We start from the raw sequence: 21616 nt of genomic DNA on the forward strand, positions 1-21616 counted from the left end.
CTGATGTATCTGATGTCCCTTGAAAAATCTGAAAGTTTGGCTAAATGTTGCCTTCATTTTATAACTGGCTAGTGGTAAACAGTGACTGCCTCCTTCAAATATGACATGTCCTTTCAATCTGCTACTGTCTTTACCACTCCCTATTATATTACAGAGGATCAATTTTATTATTTATGATGTAGGCCTATCCTCTGTAGACACTGGAGTTTGTGACCTTTTAATGCTGTCATTTTCAATGTAAATTAGTCTTTCTAGGATTCCTTTCAATTTTGCAACTTTTTCTATTTATTATATTAAATTGTAAAACAAAAGTTCTGAGAGCCCCAAGGACCGCTTGAGAACTGTCAAGAGTCCAGAGATGAGCCATCGCCTTCTGGGCATTGTAAGCATAATAAAATCCTTGTAGAGATATCTATCTGTTAGAAAGGAGGGGTAAACTCAAACAGCTGGTTACAGTAGCTTTGTATATGTAAGACATCTAGTGAAAAAGCAAAGCGCAGCTCTCAGAAAGAATAAAGAGAAAGTAGGGCTGTCTGTGCCCATGATTGTTAGAAAAGTTGTTGCTGTTTAGTCGCTAAGTTGTGGCCAACTCTTTTGAGATCCCATGGACTGCTGCCTGCCAGGGTCCTCTGTGCCATAGGATTTCCTAGGCAAGAATACTGGAATGGGTTGCCATTTCCCTCTCCAGGGGATCTTCCCAACCCAGGGATTGAACCACATCTCCTGCATTGGTAGGTAGATTCTTGACTACCAAGCCACCTGGGAAGCCCCTATTAGAAAAGTACATGCGTGCTAAGTCACTTCAACTGTGTCCAACTCTTTGCGACCCCATGGACTGTAGCCTGCCAGGCTCCTCTGTCCATGGGATTTTCAAGGCAAGAGTCCTGGAGTGGGTTCCCATTTCCTAGACCCAGGGATCCCAGGGATCAACTCAAGACTCTAATGTCTCCTGCAACGGCAGACAGGTTCTTTACCACTAATGCCACCTGGTTAGAAAAGTAGTGATTTACAAAATAGGAAAAAAGAAGAGGGGATGGAGAAAGAAAATAGGTATTACAGTAATATTAATGGGACCTACGTGAAGGAATTACAATGTTAATGACTTACCATAAATGACACAATTCATACAGACATATGAACTGAGAGATACTACTTTTTCCAGAAGTGGCTCCTATAGGGTTGTGTAAATTTTTGACTGTGGGGGGAAAACCTTGTGCTTACTTCAGTCTGTTTCTTTACTCTGCCCTTTAAATTTTTATTTATATTTCTCATAGACTTCAATTACCTTAGAGTTACTGAAACAACTGTATATTTAATGGTTACTACAATTAATATTCTTTCTAAAACATAAGAACTCCCCATCCCTATCAAGAGTGACAGATAATTAAAAGGTCAATCTAAAAATAAGAGCACAAAAGTCAAAATCTGCATTTAGAGTACATGAACATGTTTGGGCTTTTGGATTACATTTCAGTAACCTTCTACCCAACAAGAGACAGTAATGTGATTCACAGAATAAGATGGATGCTGATGGTTCATTTCAGTTGCTCAGTCCTGTCTGACTCTTTGTGACGCCATGAATTGCAGCATGCCAGGCCTCCCTGTCCATCACCAACTCCCGGAGTTCACCCAAACTCATGTCTAACAAGTCGGTGATGCCATCCAGCCATCTCATCCTCAGTCGTCCCCTTCTCCTCCTGCCCCCAATCCCTCCCAGCATCAGAGTCTTTTCCAATGAGTCAACTCTTCACATGAGGTGGCCAAAGTATTGGAGTTCCAGCTTCAGCATCAGTCCTTCCAAAGAAATCCCAGGGCTGAATTCCTTTAGGATGGACTGGTTGGATCTCCTTGCAGTCCAAGGGACTCTCAAGAGTCTTCTCCAACACCACAGTTCAAAAGCATCAATTCTTCGGTGCTCAGCTTTCTTCACAGTCCAACTCTCACATCCATACATGACTACTGGGAAAACCATAGCCTGGACTAGACGGACCTTTGTTGGAAAAGTAATATCTCTGCTTTTGAATATGCTGTCTAGGTTGGTCATAACTTTCTTTCCAAGGAGTAAGTGTCTTTTAATTTCATGGCTGCAATCACCATCTGCAGTGATTTTGGAGCCCCCAAAAATAGAGTCTGACACTGTTTCCACTGTTTCCCCATCTAATTCCCATGAAGTGATGGGACCAGATGCCATGATCTTCGTTTTCTGAATGTTGAGCTTTAAGCCAACTTTTTCACTCTCCACTTTCACAGAGGCTTTTGAGTTCCTCTTCACTTTCTGCCATAACGGTGGTGTCATCTGCATATCTGAGGTTATTGGTATTTCTCCCGGCAATCTTGATTCTAGCTTGTGCTTCTTCCAGCCTGGCATTTTGCATGATGTACTCTGCATGTAAGTTAAATAAGCAGGGTGACAATATACAGCCTTGATGTACTCCTTTTCCTATTTGGAACCAGTCTGTTGTTACATATCCAGTTCTAACTGTTGCTTCCTGACCTGCATATAGGTTTCTCAAGAGGCAGGTCAGGTAGTCTGGTATTCCCATCTCTTTCAGAATTTTCCACAGTTTATTGTGATCCACACAGTCAAAGGCTTTGGCATAGTCAATAAAGCAGAAATAGATGTTTTTCTGGAACTCTCTTGCTTTTTCCATGATCCAGCAGATGTTGGCAATTTGATCTCTGGTTCCTCTGCCTTTTCTAAAACTAGCCTGAAATATGGTTATATACTCATTATTATATAATTAGCCTCTGCTTCTGTTTAACAAGCAGTAGATAGATTTATTTAGTAATAATAAATAATTTTGATTGGTCACACTATGATGTCTTGTGGAACTCAGTAATTTAGAGTAGGCTAGCATATTACACTGCTATGAAGTCACTTACATATGGAAGTATATATAAGGAAATTACATTTCATCATTTGCTCATTTGTGCTATTTCCAGGCTATTAATACTTGATATATGGAGCAAAGAAAACAGTACGTGTGCTGAAGCACACACATATATAGACTCACAACAGTTAATACATGAAGTGACTAGTTCAATCCCTGGCCTATAGTATGCCTCAATAAGTGTTTGCCATAATATTTTAAATTCTCACTAATATTCTCTCCCAGAAGATTCTTTAGAGTTCCTTGCCTCACAAGCACTTGAGTTTAGAATACTGGACTCTCCCTTCTCTTCTCTGTCTTTAGCATACATTTGGCCAAATCTTATTCATACATAGAGCTTTCCTGGTGGCTCAGTGGTAAAGAATCCACCTGCCAATGCAAGATACATTGGTTTGATCCCTAAGTCAGGAAGATCACCTGGAGAAGAAAATGGCAAACCACCCCAGGATTCTTGTCTGGAAAATCCCATGAGCAGAGGAGGCTGGTGGGTTACAGTCCATGGTGTCCCAAAGAGTTGGACACAACTTAGTGACTAAACAACAATAGCAATGTATTTATACACAACTGGCCACAGATTGTTGTTGAACATCTACCACATTCCTATTGTTCAAGCTAGTTTTTGAAAATCCTAAATAGCAAATCTCGTTGGCGGCAAACACCAATGACAGGAAATATGTAACAACTAACGCCTTTCCTGTGTCCTGCTCCTTGATGTCAATCAGAGATGCATTAGACTTCATATCTAAATTCCCAAGAACCTAGAAATCTTTGTGTACCTACAAAGAAACTCGAGGGTGTGAGAAAAGGGCATGGAGAAGGGGATGACAGAAGATGAGCTGATTGCATGGCATTATCAACTCAATCAACATGAGTCTGAGTAAACCCCAGCCGACGTTGAAGGATGGGAAAACCTGGAGTGCTGCAGTCCATGGGGTCACAAAGAGTGGACACGACTGAGCGACTGAACAACAACAAGACTTCCCACAGATTTCTCTAACAGGATAGAATTACTCTAATATCTTTGGGGTTGTGTCTCTTTTACGGTTTAAAGGACTGGAAAAACCTCACCTGAAAGTTGAGCCTAGCGAAATGGGAACACGGTTTACTCCAATCTCTCTACCCCATTACTGGAAGCGACCCCCTGCTGCAGCTCTGGTATCACAGCTGTTACCATTTTTGCCGGGGGTTCTGGGCTCATTTCCTCTCCTTTGCTCTTCTCAGGCCTTTCCCCAGACTTCCGTTCAAACTTCCCGGCCAAGGCAGAAACCACCAATCACAAACGTTCTTCCTCGGACCACGCCCCCTCACGGCCCCCTCCAGGAACCCGAGTCGTATTTCGCTCACACCCCTCCTTCCCTTACGCACGCAGCGCGCGGACGTCGGCCTCTGACGCAGTCGTTGCCCCTGGGCCGGCTCCCGCCCAGGCCGCGCTCGCCGACCGTTGGCGCCAGGCTGAAGTTCCTCCCTCAGGCCCACCCCCCACCCTCCGAACCGCTACGGCGGCGGCGACCCATGTGGGGGTTCAGGCTCCTGCGGTCGCCGCCGCTGCTTCTTCTGCTGCCGCAGCTCGGAATCGGAATCGCCGCGTCCAGCTCTCACGCCGGAACCATGAACCTGGGCAGCAGCAGCAGCGGCGGCGCGCCCTGCTCCCCCTCGGCCGAGCGGCGCCGGCAGCAGTGCGTGCAGCTGTCCACGGTGCCGGGAGCCGACCCTCAGCGCTGCAACGAGTTGCTCCTGCTGGCGGCGGCGACGGCCGGGGAGGGACCAGGACGGCGGGACCTCTCTGGGGACCCGGCGAAGGAGGAGGTGCAACCGCCGCCCCAGCATCACGTTCTCTATTTCCCCGGGGATGTGCAGGTAACCCGCGGCTTGCCTGGGCACCTGTTCCTTCCTTTTGTCCATATGCGAATTCTCTAGATTCTTCCCTCGTAGCTGGTGCCCGGTTCCTTGCCTCTCCTGAACACACCCACACATATGCTTCCCGGTCTGGCTCCACGCAATCCAAAACCGCCTCCTCCACGCCCCGACTCCCTCCTCAAAGAGCCCTAGAGGGTAGGTGTCCTTGGAGGGCCGCGACCTCGGAAGAGGCAGCTAGCTGTCAGTCCAGGTTTCGAGGGAGTGGAATTCAAGACATAGATATGAGACAGTGTATATTTATTCTATTACTTAGTTTCTCAGAGGGTGTTGGGGGAGCAGGAGACAGAGAAATGGCTTTTAAATTAGTATGTAGTGTTCAAAAAACGCTGGCAGTTATTAAAAAGCGAACAGAAAAACTAGTACTATGGTGTGACACTCAGTAACACAAAGGGAGAGTGGGTGGCAGAAAAGGGACAGTAATTGCTAAGCATGTCAATACTTTTATGCTCACCTAAATTCTGTGCTTTTGTTTTTGTGTGTGATTCTGTTTTTATTATTAATTTTGCGGCTGCAGGTAAATATTCATGGATATGTTGTGTCTGAATCTAGATCTTTATCTAGAACTGCTTTGTCTTGAGTGGGTAGCCATTATATGTGACTGACTATATGCACTTCAAGATTTCTAATTTGAACAACTAAGTAGGAAGAGCTTCCATTAGTTGAGAGACAAGATGATGAAGACTACAGAAAGAGCAAGTTTAATGGCAAAGATCCAGAGATTTTAGGTTTGCGGTATCTATTAAATGTTGAAAAGGAAATGCATATGTGTAACTAGCAAGTCTAAAGTTGCAGGAATAAGTGTTGAAGGTTGTCAGAATATCGGTAGTATGTAAAGCCAAGAGACCAAGAGAGAGATCACAAAGGGAGTAAAAGTAGTCAGGAAAAGTCTAAGAACTGAGTGCTACATACTCCCCAGTCATTAAGTTTATCAGAAAGATAAGAAAGGAGTGTAACTCATTGGGTATTCACATATTTAATCTTCATTGATATTATACATCATTATTCCCATTTTGTAGTTGAGCTGGCTGCAACACAGATTTAACAACTGGCCAGATATTTCATAGCTAAAATGTGCAGAATCGGGGATTAAACCTAGGCGACCTGGCCTCAGAACTTTTGATGCATTATTCTTTATTTCTTCTCTAAGAGAGCTGTGTTTTTGGAGGACTTCATACTCTGCATAACAACAGTATATCACTGTCCAAAAAGCTAATGGAATCTCAGGCTATGTAAAGAAATGGATGAGGTCAAAATGAAAGGAGGTATTAGTCTAACTATATTTAGCACTTTATAGACTTCATCTGAAGATATGTGCTGTATTCTGATTGGCACTCTTTAAAAACATTTAGTGGGCATGCAGTGAAGGTTAGTTACCATTGTTCTCATCATCATTATTATAGATGCACGCTGCAGCTGGCCCACAAAACTCTGGAAGTCACTGTCAGCAATGCCATGCTGATTTCCCAAACTGAGCAAAAGGGCATCAACTGAGTAAATTAAGTTCCTTCTCTTAAACTGAAATACTCGTTTTTGGTTTTTTTTTTTCATAGTTTTGATTAGCAGCCAACTAGACCAGTCAATTATTTGGAGGGCAAGAGGAAAAACTATATATACCTTCATCATCATCTGACTCCGGGAATAGTTTGTTAACATATTGTTTTAAAGCATTAATTTCAAAAACAATAAACTAATTGTTTCACAGTTTAAGAAACACGTCTACCCTTATTTTAGCTTTACCTGTGTATACTAGCACTACCCAAGAGAACTTTCTGTGATGGTGGGAATGTTCCATGGAAATACTCTGTATTTGCACCATGGCAGCATACAAAAACCTTCGGGGCGACTGAGGACTTGAAATGCAGTTAGTGCAATTCAAAAACTGGACTTTTTAATTCTAATTTTAATTAAATAGCCACATATAGTTATCCTTTTGTCCACTCAATACGTCAGCATATAAAGTGTCTTTACCTTCTAAATGTATATCTTAAGTCAAATCATACCACACCTCTGCTGAAAACTCTCCACAGCTTCCCATGGCACTTAGAGTAAAAGCCAGAGTCCTCTTAATGGCCTGCAAGGTACTTCACTATATTTACCTTTCCCACCCTGTAGCTTCTATTTTTCTAGGTGCCTCACTTAGATCTAAGTTCCTTGACCAGAGCTCCAACCTGTGGGACCCCTGCAGTGGAAACGCTAAGTCCTAACCACTGAACTGCCAGGGGATTCCCATCCCGTTGCTTTTTTGACTGTCTCCCCAGAAGGCTCAGCCACACTGACATTATTGCTCATGTTAGGCACACTCGACCCCAAATGCTTTGTCCATACTGCCTGACACACTCTGCAGATGTCTGTAAGGATTCATTACTTCCCCTTTCAGTTGCTCAAAAGCTGCTTCCCAATGAGGCCTTTACTGACCATCCTATTTAATAATCATACATGTGCACAGGATCTCTGTCAACTTTCTCTTCTGTTTTTATCCATTTCATTTACTATATTAGTTATTCATCTTGTTTTTCGTCTGTCTTGCTCTAGTATGATGAAAGCTTCATGTATGTTTTCTTCACTGTTATATCTGTGATGCTTAGAGAGTGTCATGAAGTAGGTGTTCAGTAGATAGCTTCCTGAATGAATAAATGTATATAAGTTCCTTTGAGCAATGCCTTAAGTGCTACAACCAAGTAGTCTCAGATTTCCTTATCTGTGCACTTGATTCTTTTAAGTCTAATGTTTATCCTTACAAAATTTACCCTGTTCATACAGCTCATCTTTTTAGTGTATGGATCCTTTCAGGACTCTTATTTCCATTTATATCATATATAGATTAAGTAAGCATCCTTTCTATGTCTTTATTTTTAATTTGGATAAATATTGAACAGAAGAGAGCCAGATAGAACTTTGTAGGATACCTTTAGAAGGTTTGCCTTATCTTAACACAAGATTAATAATTGGGTGTTAATTGGATCTGGTTGACAGTGTAATTTTAAATCCTAATTACTATTACCTTTTTGATGTTCTTCTTGCAGTCATCTTTTATTGTATATCCTTTTTTATGCCATACTTGTCCTTTTATCATTTGAATTACAGGAAAGTTGAGGCCATAGTAATTAATCAAGGTACCTCTTGATGTGTTTCTTATCAGTAATGATTTTGGAGGGGGATCAGAATTTTTCTAAGTAGCTATTTTCCAATTTTCTTGGGTTTCTTGCTTTTTGAATCCTCAGGGTATAGAATTGTACTTACCTCTTTTTTTAAGTTTACAATTTGATGAATTTTGAGAAGTACAATTATGTAACCATCAAAACAAACACGTAACCCAACATCTCCATTACTCCTGAAGAGACCCCTGTGCCCTATTTCAATCAGTTTTCTCAGCCACAGGCAATCACTGATCTGGTTTCTTTCACTATAGTTTTGCCTTTCTAGATTTTCATTATTAGGAATCATGTAGTATGTAGTCTTGTCTTGCTGGCTTCTTTCACTTAGTCTAATGCTTCTGAAATTCATTCTCTGTTGTCTCTATCAGGAGATTATTTCTTTTTATGCCAAGTAGTTTTCTGTGTATGGGCATATGATATAGCTACCCATTCAGTAGTTCATAAACATTTGGGTCATTTCCAATTTTAGCTTTTCAAAACTTTTGCTTTCCTAAACAGTAGGATATATGGATGAGCATGTCCTAAGTGTGTGTCCTGGTGGGTAGGAAAAGACTCACTTCCCTCTCGTTTACTGCTTACAGTGTTACCACACTCAGAACATTTCTAACAACAGACCCCCCAACGCCAAACAATTCTCTACAACACCGGTTAGGTATCCTAGAATTCAGTTCAATTCTGGAGTTATCCAGTCTCCACTATCTACCTGCAATTAATGTCAGATTCCACATCTTAAGGCCTCAGTCCCACAGGTCTGTTCCCCTCCCCACTTCATATGCCAGTCACAAGTCCCAGGTTGTCACCTGAACTCATGACTGACCAGCTACAGATTGGGGTTTAAACAATCCCCTCCTTGGGTTCAGTTAGTTGCTAGAATGGCTCACAGAACTTTGGAAAACAGTTTACACACTGTTTTCTGGAAGGATATGATAAAGGATACAGGTGAACATTCAGGTGGAAGAGATGCATAGGGAAAGGTATGTGAGAAGAGGTGCAGAGCTTCCATGCTGTCTCTGAGTGCACCGCTCTCCTACCACCTTCATGTGTCACCAGCCTGGAAGCTTCCCGAACCTGTACTTTGGAGATTTTTATGGAGGCTTCACTGCATATGTATGACCAGTCATTAACTTTATTTCCAGCCCCTCTTGGGAGAATGGGAAGTGGAGTTGAAAGTTTCAAACTTCTAATCATGTCTTGGTCTTTCTGGTGACCATCTTCTGTCACCCATGAAGTTTCAAGGGTTTTAGGAGCTCTGTGCCAGGAACCATGGGCAGACACACATACACATGCATTCTGCTATTTCTCATGTGATTGATGAGAAACCCTGGGGTTTCATGTGCTTATCAAGCAGCCTTCTCAGGCTGGTTCCTGTTAGTGGTCCTTTTAGCTTGCTTGAACACGGGATGTCCACTTCACGCTCAGCGAAGATTACCCCTTGACCCATTATTTTATGCAAATACAGCTTGTAGCTTATATAGCTTTCCTCACCCTGGTATAAGAGTAGTCCACCTAGATTAAGTCTTTATCATGGCGATACATGTCAAGTTTTCCTGAAAATGCTTGGTACCAGTACTTCAGTAGCAGTATGGGGTGGGCCTTTACATTTTTGCAGGTCAGCCAGCATCATTCTTTGGAGTAAGCACCCGGTAGTCTCTCCAGGAGATTCTCTGGCCACCTGCCTCACTGGGGATGAAGAGAATCAAGCTGCCTAACCTTTAACCCCTACAAGGAGAGTAAGTGCATTCTATTCCCAACTGGGATGAAAGCTCTCTCAGAAGATTCTTCCTACATTCTTCCACCTCTTCTGTAGATTGGCCTTGGGTAGTAGCCTGGGTTGCAGAACTGGTTTTGACAACCTGTTAGCAAGTCCTGAGGGGCTGTCTGGTCTGTCTTTTTAGAGATGCTTATCCATTGTTCTTCTGGGCTTCTTAGATACAAGAGTAACAATTTTATTTTTACATTTTAGTACACAGAGTTACTAAGTATGAGCATTTTCCTCCTCTTGATCATGTAATGTGGGGCTAATCAAAGAACGGAGTTTTAGGTTTACCATCTCCTATGTGGTAGAGACTAAACAAAGTCATAGAATCTTGTTCATTTTAGCTCATTTACTAAATATATGTAATCAAAACAGCTGTGTGGTTGGTAGGGCCTCATTTTCCTTAAAAGAATTTAGGTATTTGTGCTTTCTTTTGTATTTGACATTTATATCTAATTAGGAATCCACAGAATCCAGTTTTGGCTCTGTTCTTCCCAACTAATATTTGGGTATCTTTATGAAGACTTGACTAACAACTAATATTCCTCCTACTTCAGACATAATAGGAATTCCACTTCATAATTCTGGAATTTCTAACTAATGCTGCAAAACTGAACTCAGATATTTATGGAGCTTTCCCTAATTTCCCAGAGCATGGTTAATCTCCCTTCCTCTATGTCCTCTCACAGATATCCCTGTTTTACAGCAATAACTATATTACCTTGTAATTGTCTATGTGTCTTTCCCACTGGATTTTGTTCTTGAGGGACTATGCCTTACTCATCTTTGCATTCCCAGAACTGTGCTTAGTGCCCCCCAAATGTCTGTTAATGAATATATGAAGAAATGGAGATCAAAGTTTAATAGGCAAAGTTTTTAGTTTGTGTTGGAAACATGTTGCTTCCCTTTCTGATGATACCCATGTGTGTGCATGCATGCCCACCTACGCTCCTCCCCTAGGGATATTTCATGTCCATCCCTCTTTTCTTTACATTGGTGCCTTAATTGCAAATTGTTTAATTCTTCGGAAGATAGGGTTCTGTATAGAAAAAGAGTGTAGATTTCTTATAGGTAGGGACAAGGGAAAGGGCCCAAACTTGCTTTCTCACTGAAATAAAATAAGAAGTATTTATCCAAAAATCAGGATTTAGATGAGCCCTTTCAGATCTAAGTTCCTATGATAATTTTATATCTCACAAATCTGGATGTGCAGAAGGCAGTAGCAGAATCCACAAAAAATGATAGCCTTCTGGGAATAGATATTTTTTTAACATATATAACAAGCTTAATATTAATGAGATACAAACTGTTAAGAAGAATTTGAGCATCCTGTTGGGAAAGTTATTAAAGAATATGAACAGAGAATTAACAAAAAATGAAAATTGCCAGCAAGTATAGAAAAATATTCAACCTAATTAGGAATGAAAATATGCAAATTAAATCAAAAGTAAGACACCATTTTATCTTAGTAGCAGAGATTTTTTTTTTTAATTAATGCTAATAGCCAGCGTAGGTAAGGCTATGAGAAAATAAGCTCTTGTATACTTCTAGGGGAGTAGAAATTGGTATTAATCTTCTTGACAGGAAGTCTAAAAATTATACAAATCTATACTTATTGATGAGGAATTGTCCCTATAACATTTTAAAGTGAAAACTATATGTATAATCTTGTTGAGGGAAGAAATAGACTCATATACATTCTTGTATATGTATATGTATACTAAAGAACACTGGAATTCTAGACACCAAAATTGTAATAGTGATTGTTCTAATGATGGTTTTATGGATCAGTGGTTTTTCTATCTTCCTTATACTTATATATATAGACTAAATTTTTGTAGTATTACTTTTATTAGTTTTAACTTTTTAACGGAAAAATGTGCATATTGCTAAAAATTCAGTTTATTCAAGATTATACATTGAAAAGTAAGTCTCCTTTTCATCCCTTTGAATGACTGAAGGCAGTTTCTGATTTTCCATTCCTATGGCTAACCATTGTTGGGGAATTCCCTGGTGGTCCAGTGGTTAGGACTGTATGCTTTCACAGCCAGGGGCCTTTGTTCTATATCTGGTCATGGAACTAAGATCCCACAAGACTTCCCAGGTGGCGCTAGTGGTAAAGAACCTGCCTGCCAATGCAGGAGATATAAGAGACATGGATTTGATCCCTTGGTTGGAAAGATCCCCTGGAGAAGGAAATGGCAGTCTACTGCAGTAATTCTTGGCTGGAGAATCCCATGGACAGAGGAGCCTTGCAGACTACGATCCATGGGGTCACAAAGAGCCGTACGTGACTGAAGTGGAGGGCTGACCGTTGTTACTGATTTATATGTCCTTCCAGAGACATATAAATGTCTGTGCTGATGCAAACTTTTTTTCTTTAAACTCAAATGATAGCTTATCAATACAGGGGGTTTTTAGCCTTTATGTTACAACACATATGAGTACTCATAGAGCTGCCTCATTCTTCTGGAGCAGGAATAAATGTCCTTATACAGATTTATTTATGCATATATGCAAGTATAGCCCTGAGATAAATATCTAGACGTAGAATAACTAGGTCAAAAGAAAAGTGCAATTAAAAATGTTTGGTGTATGATTGATTGTTATAAATAAGGAAAAGTTAGAGTTCTCTTTCTCTTTCTTACACCCCATATCCAGTCCATTAGCTAATGCTGTTGCTGACTTAAAAAAATGTACAATATGAGTTGTGAGTTAAGTTTTATTAGGGCCAAAATGAGGACTACAGCCCAGGAAACAGCATCTCAGATAGCTCCCAAGAGGTAGAGGGAAGGTCAGTATATATGTGGTTTTGGTGAAAGGGAAGTACATGCAATCAATCACATATTTTCTGCAGGTTTCTGCTAGTCACTAGGATCAGTCATCACCATGAAGGATTTTAGTGCTTTTGTAGATATGGGGAGATCCAAGAATTAGGCTCATAAAATCAGCTCCTAAAAATACCTATCTGAAGACCCATTCTGCCAGGTTTTCCCAAAGCACAGAGTGTCTCATTTCTGCTTTCCACCCTGAACTCTTTCCAGGGAGTGTTAAAGTCAGCAGCTGCAGTGGCACCTGAGTCAGTCCTTATAGAGGTAGATGGCAAGTGCCAATTTGTAGTTGACACTGTTGATTCTGCCTTTGATATATATTCAGAATCGGACTGGTTCTTGCCACCTTTTACTTCTACTAACACTCTGGTTCAAGCCACATTCTCTGATTGGGGTTATACTTCAGTAGCCACCCACTGCTCTCCCTGCCTCAAACTGTTGCCCCTTCGCACATAGGAGTCAGAGTATTCCTTGCAAGGCAGATTATATCAGCCATTTACCTCACACCCTCTCAGACCAAAGACCTCAGGGTATCTTACAAGGCATGATTAGCATCTCCCCTCTTCCCCAACAGGGGCTTTCCTGATAGCTTAGTTGGTAAAGAATCCACCTGCAATGCAGGAGACTACAGTTCGATTCCTGGGTTGGGAAGATCTGCTGGAGAAGGGATAGGCTACCCACCCCCTGTATTCTGGGGCTTCCCTTGTGGCTCACCTGGTAAAGAATCTGCCTGCAACGCAGGAGACCTGGGTTCAATCCCTGGGTTGGGAAGATCCCCTGGAGAAGGGCAAGGCTACCCACTCCAGTATTCTGGCCTGGAGAATCCCATGGTCCATATAGTCCATTGGGTCACAAAGAGTCAGACACGACTGAGCGACTTTCTCTTCTTCCCCAGCAATCTCTGTGACCCTCGTGATCACTTTTGCGCCTTCACTTCACTGGCGGAACACTGGTTTCACTGCTGTATCTTGGGTATGTCAACCATGGTTCCACTTCAGGTCATTAGGTCCTTTTGCAGTTCCTTTTGCCTGAAATAATCATGACTCCCTCAGCTCCTACAGGTCCTTCTCAACTGTTGGCCTTAGTGGAGACTACCCTGTATTTTAAATAATAATCTTTTACCCTCTCCAACTATGCAGTCCTTTTCCTGTACTTTCGTTACATTCCATTGCACTTACCTCTGTAAAATACCTTGTGCTGTCTAGCTAGTAGCTGCTTGTAGCTGTTGTCCATTTAAAATTTAGTCTAATCAAAGAAATATATTTTAAATTGCATTTAACTTTAAATTTAAATCTAAAAACTATTAGTTCAGTTCCTAGAAAACTTTTTTAAGTGTATTTGAGCAACTTGGGTATGTGAATCTACATTTGCAGCTGTAAATCTTATGAAATCTAAATTCAGATCAAGTATTTCTGATGAAAATTTAGCACCCAAATTGAGATGTGTTATAAGTGTAAAATATACACTAGATTTCAGAAACTTAGAAAAAGAAATGTAATAATTTCAGTATTTTTTATGTTGCTTACATGTGGAAATAATATGTTACATGTGGATGTATGGGGCTCGATAAAATATATTATTTAAAAATAATTTGGGATTTTCCTAGTGGTCCAGAGGTTAAGACTGCACACTTCCACTGGAGGGAGTATGGATTTAATCCCTGGCTGGAAACTAAGATCCTGCGTGCCGGAGGGCACAGCGCCCCCCAAAAAGAAAAATATTCATCTGTTAACTTTTTACTTTTTAATGTAGCTACTAGAAAATTTTACGTGTGGCTCACTGTATTTTCGTTGGAGGGTGCTGCTCTGCTGATTTACAGAGTTGTTTATTAAGTATCTCTGTATTAGAATGTGTACTGTCTGTGGGCAGGGTTTTATCTGTTCTGACCCATGACTGTCCAGGAGATTTCCAGTACATTTTATAGAATAAATGAATTTGAATGAATTTCCCTGTTTTTAAGGATATTATGAATAAAAAGGAAAACCAAATTTACATGCATGTCCTAGAATGTAAACAAAAAGTTATTAATATATCAAGAGTTCAGTTTAGTTCAGTCGCTCAGTCGTGTCCGACTCTCTGCGACCCCATGAATTGCAGCACGCCAGGCCTCCCTGTCTATCAGCAACTCCCGGAGTTCAAACTCACGTCCAAGTCGGTGACGCTATCTAGCCATCTCATTGTCTGCCGTCCCCTTCTCCTCTTGCCCCCAATCCTTCCCGGCATCAGAGTCTTTTCCAGTGAGTCAACTCTTCGCATGAGGTGGCCAAAGTACTGGAGTTTCAGCTTTAGCATCATTCCTTCCAAAGAACACCCAGGACTGATCTCCTTTAGGATGGACTGGTTGGATCTTCTTACAGTCCAAGGGACTCTCAAGAGTCTTCTCCAACACCACAGTGCAAAAGCATCAATTCTTCAGTGCTCAGCTTTCTTCACAGTCCAACTCTCACATCCATACATGACCACTGGAAAACCATCATCTTGACTAGATGGACATTTGTTGGCAAAGTAACGTCTCTGCTTTTGAATATGCTATCTAGGTTGGTCATAACTTTTCTTCCAAGGAGTAAGTGTCTTTTAATTTCATGGCTGCAGTCACCATCTGCAGTGATTTTGGAGCCCCCCAAAATAAAGTCTGACACTGTTTCCACTGTTCCACATTTATTTTCCATGAAGTGATGGAACCAGATGCCATGATGTTCGTTTTCTGAATGTTGAGCTTTAAGCTAACCTTTTCACTCTCCTCTTTCACTTTCATCAAGAGGCTTTTTAGCTCCTCTTCACTTTTCTGCCATAAGGGTGGTGTCATCTGCATATCTGAGGTTATTGATATTTCTCCCGGCAATCTTGATTCCAGCTTGTGTTTCTTCCAGTCCAGCGTTTCTCATGATGTACTCTGCATAGAAATTAAATAAGCAGGGAGACGGTATACAGCCTTGACGTACTCCTTTTCCTATTTGGAACCAGTCTGTTGTTCCATGTCCAGTTCTAACTGTTGCTTCCTGACCTGCATACGGGTTTCTCAAGAGGCAGGTGAGGTGGTCTGGTATTCCCATCTCTTTCAGAATTTTCCAGTTTCTTGTGATCCACACAGTCAAAGGCTTTGGCATAGTCAGCAAAGCAGAAATAGATGTTTCTCTGGAACTCTCTTGCTTTTTCCATGATCCAGCGGATGTTGGCAATTTGATCTCTGGTTCCTCTGCCTTTTCTAAAACCACCTTGAACATCTGGAAGTTCACGGTTTCCGTAAATAGGATGCAAATTTAAAAAGGCAAAAGATATGAACAGGCACAGTAGAAATCCAGATAACTAATAAATATATGAACAAAATTTCAACTTTATTTAAATTTTTAATAAATTCAAATTAGAATAAGTTATCCTGTGCCAATGAAATTTAACAAATATGAAAGAAAAACTATACATATTTCTCTGGAAGACAGTATTGTAGTCTATATAATCAGTCTTAAGCTATGAATATTCTTGAACCTAGTTTTTCCACATCTAGGAATTTATTTTTAAGGATGTAATCACAGTAATGTTCACTGTAGCTCTGTAATACTAAAATCTTACAACCAGAAAGTAATAGATTTATAGTTTTCATTTCAAGTACATTAACCATAGGTCATTATAACGTACCAACTTCCTCCACAATAAAAATGGGAAACTAATTTTGTGGAAATAATTTTATATAAATGTGTGTTTAATGCTTGTTTTATCTTTTTTACCTTTCAGAATTACCATGAAATTATGACTCGTCATCCTGAGAATTATCAGTGGGAAAACTGGAGTCTAGAAAATGTTGCCACCATATTAGCCCGCCGGTTTCCCAGTAGTTATATTTGGGTGATAAAGTGTTCCCGAATGCATTTGCACAAATTCAGCTGCTATGACAATTTTGTGAAAAGCAATATGTTTGGTGCTCCAGAACACAGTACTGACTTTGGAGCTTTTAAGCACCTTTACACGTTATTAGTTAATGCTTTTAACTTAAGTCAGAAGAGTTTGCTATCGAAGAATGTGAAAGATTTGAATAAGGACTCCAAAGCATCTAACTGTCGATCCACTTCTTCTCATACTACCAATGGTTGCCAGGGAGAAAAAGAGAGGACCTGTGAAAATTTTGATGAGTCTGCTATGAGTTTTTATCCACCATCATTAAATGGTGCTTCTTTTACTTTGATTGGATTCAGTAAAGGTTGTGTTGTTTTGAATCAGTTGCTTTTTGAGTTGAAAGAAGCCAAGAAAGACAAGAACATCGATGCTTTTATCAAAAACATAAAAACAATGTACTGGTTGGATGGTGGTCATTCTGGAGGAAGCAACACTTGGATTACTTATCCAGAAGTCTTGAAAGAATTCGCACAAACAGGGATAATTGTTCACACCCATGTTACACCTTACCAAGTACATGATCCAATGAGATCTTGGATTGGAAAGGAGCACAAGAAATTTGTTCAGATACTTGGAGATTTTGGCATGCAGGTGACTAGCCAAATTCATTTTGCAAACGATGCTCCTTCCATAGAGAATCACTTCAGGGTTCATGAAGTATTTTAGACTATAACATTAATGTAGAAGAGCAGAAGCACTTTCAGAAAGTGTTATGAATTCAGATAATGAGGATATAAATTCATAGAGGCAGTGTCAGTTTTTTTTCCTGGGCATGGGGGAAGGAAGCACACATTCCTAAAATATGGGTGTAATGTGCAATAATGTTCCTTGTTTGTGAATGTGAATAGTTTTTAATTGGGACTGGGTTGGAATTATTTCATTTGAAATTTAAACGGTGGTTTGTGAGAATCCTACAAGGAGATATTAAGACCCTTAAAAATGAAAAGTTTCAATACAGTACTTATAAAAGGCAGTTAAGATTGTTATTGTTGGAAGTAGTTCTATTTTCTGAGTAATGTTTGAAACTAATTTTGGTGATACTTTAACAGTAAATAGCTATTTTGGACTCAAAACTTTTGAGTGGAAATACTATCTCTTCAAACAAAGTGAAGGCACACTGATGTTTTCCATCATTTTGCAATAACTATACCCTGCCTCCTATGTTTATAATCTCAAGAAGTTTTTCTTCAGTGTGCCATCAAGTGTTTTTTTTCTTAAGAGTCAAAATGTATTTGTTTCTGCATATCCAAGAATGTGCAATAGTACAGAGTTGGTTTTAAAAATATTACACTTAAGCACTGTGGCTTAATTTTTAATTGACAACTTTTGGATAAGACATTTTGGAGTTTCTTAAATTTTGGCAAGAAAACAGTTCTTTTAGAAAACTGTTTCAGATTGAACATAATTGTGTATATTGGGTAAAAATACAGTACAGATTTTAAATCATTTCATCCTATCAGTCTTTTGAAAGAGATCAACTTAGGTGAAATATAATCCTCTACTTGGTACAGCTCTATTAAAAAGGAGACATATTCTATAGATTGAAGTCACTGTTTCTCCTGCAGCATGATTTTGTCTGCCAAAAGAAAGCAGTTCTCCTTGGCCAAAATGCAAAATTATATTGCTATAAGAAAAGTTAAAAGGGAAAGTTTGAAGATACAAATGATTTTGTTTTGGCTCAAAAACTGAATTTGCTTAACACTGCTACATAAATTGGGTGAGGTTTCCTTCTGCCCATTTTTCTTGACCTAGATAAATACATTTTGAGAAACCAAGATTAATAAATGTCAACCAACACTGAAACACAGCTGTGTGATTACAATAAAAGGTTAATGGTCTTTTAAAAATTGTTAATAATTACCTTTATGGGTCGTGAAATAATTAAGCAGGGAAGTAACATGCTGCTTTCAGATTTAAAAAACAGACTGAAGCTTAATATCTTAATAACCCAGAGGGTCTCAATGTATAAAACAGTAATTAAAATGTTAATTTCTTGGTTTCTTCCCAGAGTTATATTTTAATGACTTTTGTAAGTACATTCCAAATATTTAGAGACTTATAAGAAAGGATTTTTACTTACTTAACAGATACTTAAAAGTAGTATCTCCTAATTCTATGAATTGCAGAATAGTATCTTTCAATGGTTTTCTAAACAGATAAAGTACAATAGTTTTATGTTGCTTTGGTTTCTTTTAAATACCTGCTGTTTGAGACCAAAAATTCCCAGCAAGGAAACAAGTCAGTCTGATTCTAGCATTTTATTTATTACCTTCAAACACCATTATTGATTGGATAGCTCCTTTCAATATGTTTTAATAATCCTTGGTTAAATTTATGTGTATCTAATGTAAATAGCTAAGTTACTAAGTATTTTAATGCAGGAGGAAGGAAAGGCATGTCTTTTTACAGACATAACTAAAATGGAAAAGTATGACTTTTAGCAGGATTCATTTAAAAATCTGAGGTATTTAAAGATCTGGTCCTTGTAGCTATCCCATCTTAACTATAATTGTTATATGTTGAATGGATATTAAGAATTATTCTCTGGGACACCTGGAATTGCCATTGCATCAAAATGAGACAGTGTTGAAAAGTAAAATTATTTTCTTGAATGAAAATATATTTAAGTTGATCCATACTCAAATATTTTAATACTTAAAAATTTGTTCTTTTTCCACATTTGTTTAAAACTGTTACAAATGTTAGTGTTTCCTTTTGGATTGTGCTTTTGTGTTTTGTGTCATGAGTCAATTGAGAAAAGTAGTCAAATGTTAAAGTTGTTACCGCCACAGCATGAATGTACAATTGTATTAAATTTAATCCACAGAAGTCTGTTTGGATGTGTGCTGTATGTTAACTAGATTTGTTTAAAACTTTAGATTGTTATTTAGAAAGAAGCTATTTCTCTCCACTTTGCCAGTTTGGATTTGTTAATGTTTTCATTAATGTCCCTAATTTTTCATACAAGCAACTTTGAAACCTTTCCTATATATCTTTCAATTACTCTTCAAAAATTAGCATTATTTCCTTCTGTTGGATTTCCCAGAGAACAAAAGCTCTCAAAAATAAGCACTTCCTTTCCTGAGCTAATCACCCCAGGTATCTGTATTTCTTTAGCTGTCATTGAAGGACCTGGTTAAAATATGGTGTGATCTGTTTTTCATTTCATTTTTGCAATATCTAAGCCCCATCAAGGGTAAAGAAGGTTTAGGCACAGGATACAGTGTAGACAAAACAGTCCCAGCATGTGAGTATGGAAATACATATTAAGATTATTATACAAACAAAAGATACTATTCTTAAAAGAGCTATTATTCTGTTACACTTCATTTAAAGGCTTTCAAGAGAAACTTGCTTTAGAGGATAAGACCTCTGTGAATCCAGGTTACTCTTTATAAAAGCATGGAGGCCAAGGATCTCTTAGTGGTAGAGACAGCCAGAGTCACTTAGGATGGCCATTTTAGTATTCCATTTAATGGAACTTGAAAAAATAGAATATAACTTCAGTGTATTTAAGACACCAAAATAACCATGGCCTGTATGTGTCAAAAAAGACTTAGGTAACCCTGGCACAGACATGTATGAGTGCCAATCTGTGTTAGTTCCTCCTGACTATCTTTTTCAGTACAGGGGGCAGGGGTCAGAACAGCACAGTTCCAACTCCATCTAGACGTGCATCCCTGCTTCCTGCATTTTGGGGGGTGGTCAGCTTGTAGACAGATTCAACCTTGAGGTCTTGATAGATTCAACCTTGATGTCTGTTGATAAATATTCAACCTTGAGGTCTTGATAGATTCAACCCTGATGTCTGTTTAGATGGGTGAGGAAAGCCTCATTACTAAGGTTCTTTTCAAATGTTCACATAGCTGCGGTTCAGAAGGAAGGAAAGATAGGGAAAAAGCCGTGTTGACCTATAGTTTCCTCCCTTGTTCTTATATTTCATCAGTGATAAGTTTGAAGTTACTGAATAATTAGAATTCAAATGTAATTATGTGCCAAGACAAATACTATTGTTTGTGAAAAGATAATAATTACAATCTTCACCTGGGGTATTTTTAAATTTTATTTTGAAATAGTAATATACACCAGGGCAAAAAAAAAAAATTCTGATAATAAATAACTGCAAATTCCAGTCTGCCCATCTACTTGTATAACCTCAGAGGTGATCACTGGTTTCCTGTGTATCCTTTGCAGACTTGGGGCTTCCCAGGTGGCTCAGCGGTAAAGAACCTGTCTGCTAATGCAGGAAACACAGGTTCCATCCCCCCGGAGGAGGAAATAGCAACCCAACTCCAGTATTCTTGCCTGGGAAATCCCATGAACAGAGGAGGCTGGCTGTTATAGTCCATGGGGTTGAAAACGAGTTGGACTTGATTTAGCAACTAAACACACACACAATGTTTACTTACAGCATACATTTCTTTTATACAAATGGTATCATACTGTACCCATCGTTTCAAACTTTTTTTCTCATTTAATTACCTTGGAAAATACCTTGCCAGTACATACATATACCTGTGTCATTCTTTGCGTAATATTTCACTTAGTCTTTCGTCTTCCTTGCCTATGTAGCAAGCAATGCAGTGAGTCGTTTCGCTAGCAGAAGAAAACATTCCTATGTGCCCCTTGAACTGTAACCAAAGAACTAACTAACTAATGTATTCCTAAATATTTGAGATGAGCTGCACCTAAGGGAGAAAGAATGGAGAATTACTAATCTGGTCGCCACAACTGTAATTTCAGTTTCTATTACCCAGCTGTGTGAGCCAGAAAATGATTCATGCAGTCTGCATCAGCTGGATGATTTCTAAGATCCCTTTCAGCAACAAAATTCTGAGATTTGGAATTCCTGAGAAGTTGTAACATACTGTGTAATAGTTTACATATTAAAAACATCTCATTTGGTCTCAACCGGGTAAGCAAAAAAGATTAAAATACTTTGCATTTAAAATAAAAGACATTAAAAATTATGACCAGGAAAATAAAGCATCCTAAAGGATTCATCTCTAGATATTACAATTTAATGTTGCAATAGGAACCACCTCAAATCTCTCAGCAAAGGAATATAATTAAATGGGAGCCAGCACCAGCCATCAACTATGTGCCTGCCCTTGAACTATCTATCCCCTTTATTTTTGTAGCAACCCTATAAAGTTCAAGTTTTACTTTAAAGATGAG

General features: G+C 39.3%; 1 protein-coding gene across 1 annotated transcript; it reads left to right on the forward strand.

Moving 5' to 3' along the window:
- Nucleotides 1–4403: 4403 nt before the first annotated feature.
- On the forward strand, nt 4404–19246 carry C3H2orf69 (chromosome 3 C2orf69 homolog). Its single transcript, XM_068968282.1, has 2 exons — nt 4404–4748; nt 16280–19246. Exons 1-2 carry the CDS (start codon nt 4404–4406, stop codon nt 17102–17104), a joined length of 1170 nt encoding a protein of 389 aa, XP_068824383.1. The 3' UTR covers nt 17105–19246.
- Nucleotides 19247–21616: the final 2370 nt, after the last annotated feature.

Source organism: Capricornis sumatraensis, chromosome 3, assembly GCF_032405125.1.
Source record: "Capricornis sumatraensis isolate serow.1 chromosome 3, serow.2, whole genome shotgun sequence".
Lineage (NCBI taxonomy): Eukaryota > Metazoa > Chordata > Mammalia > Artiodactyla > Bovidae > Capricornis > Capricornis sumatraensis.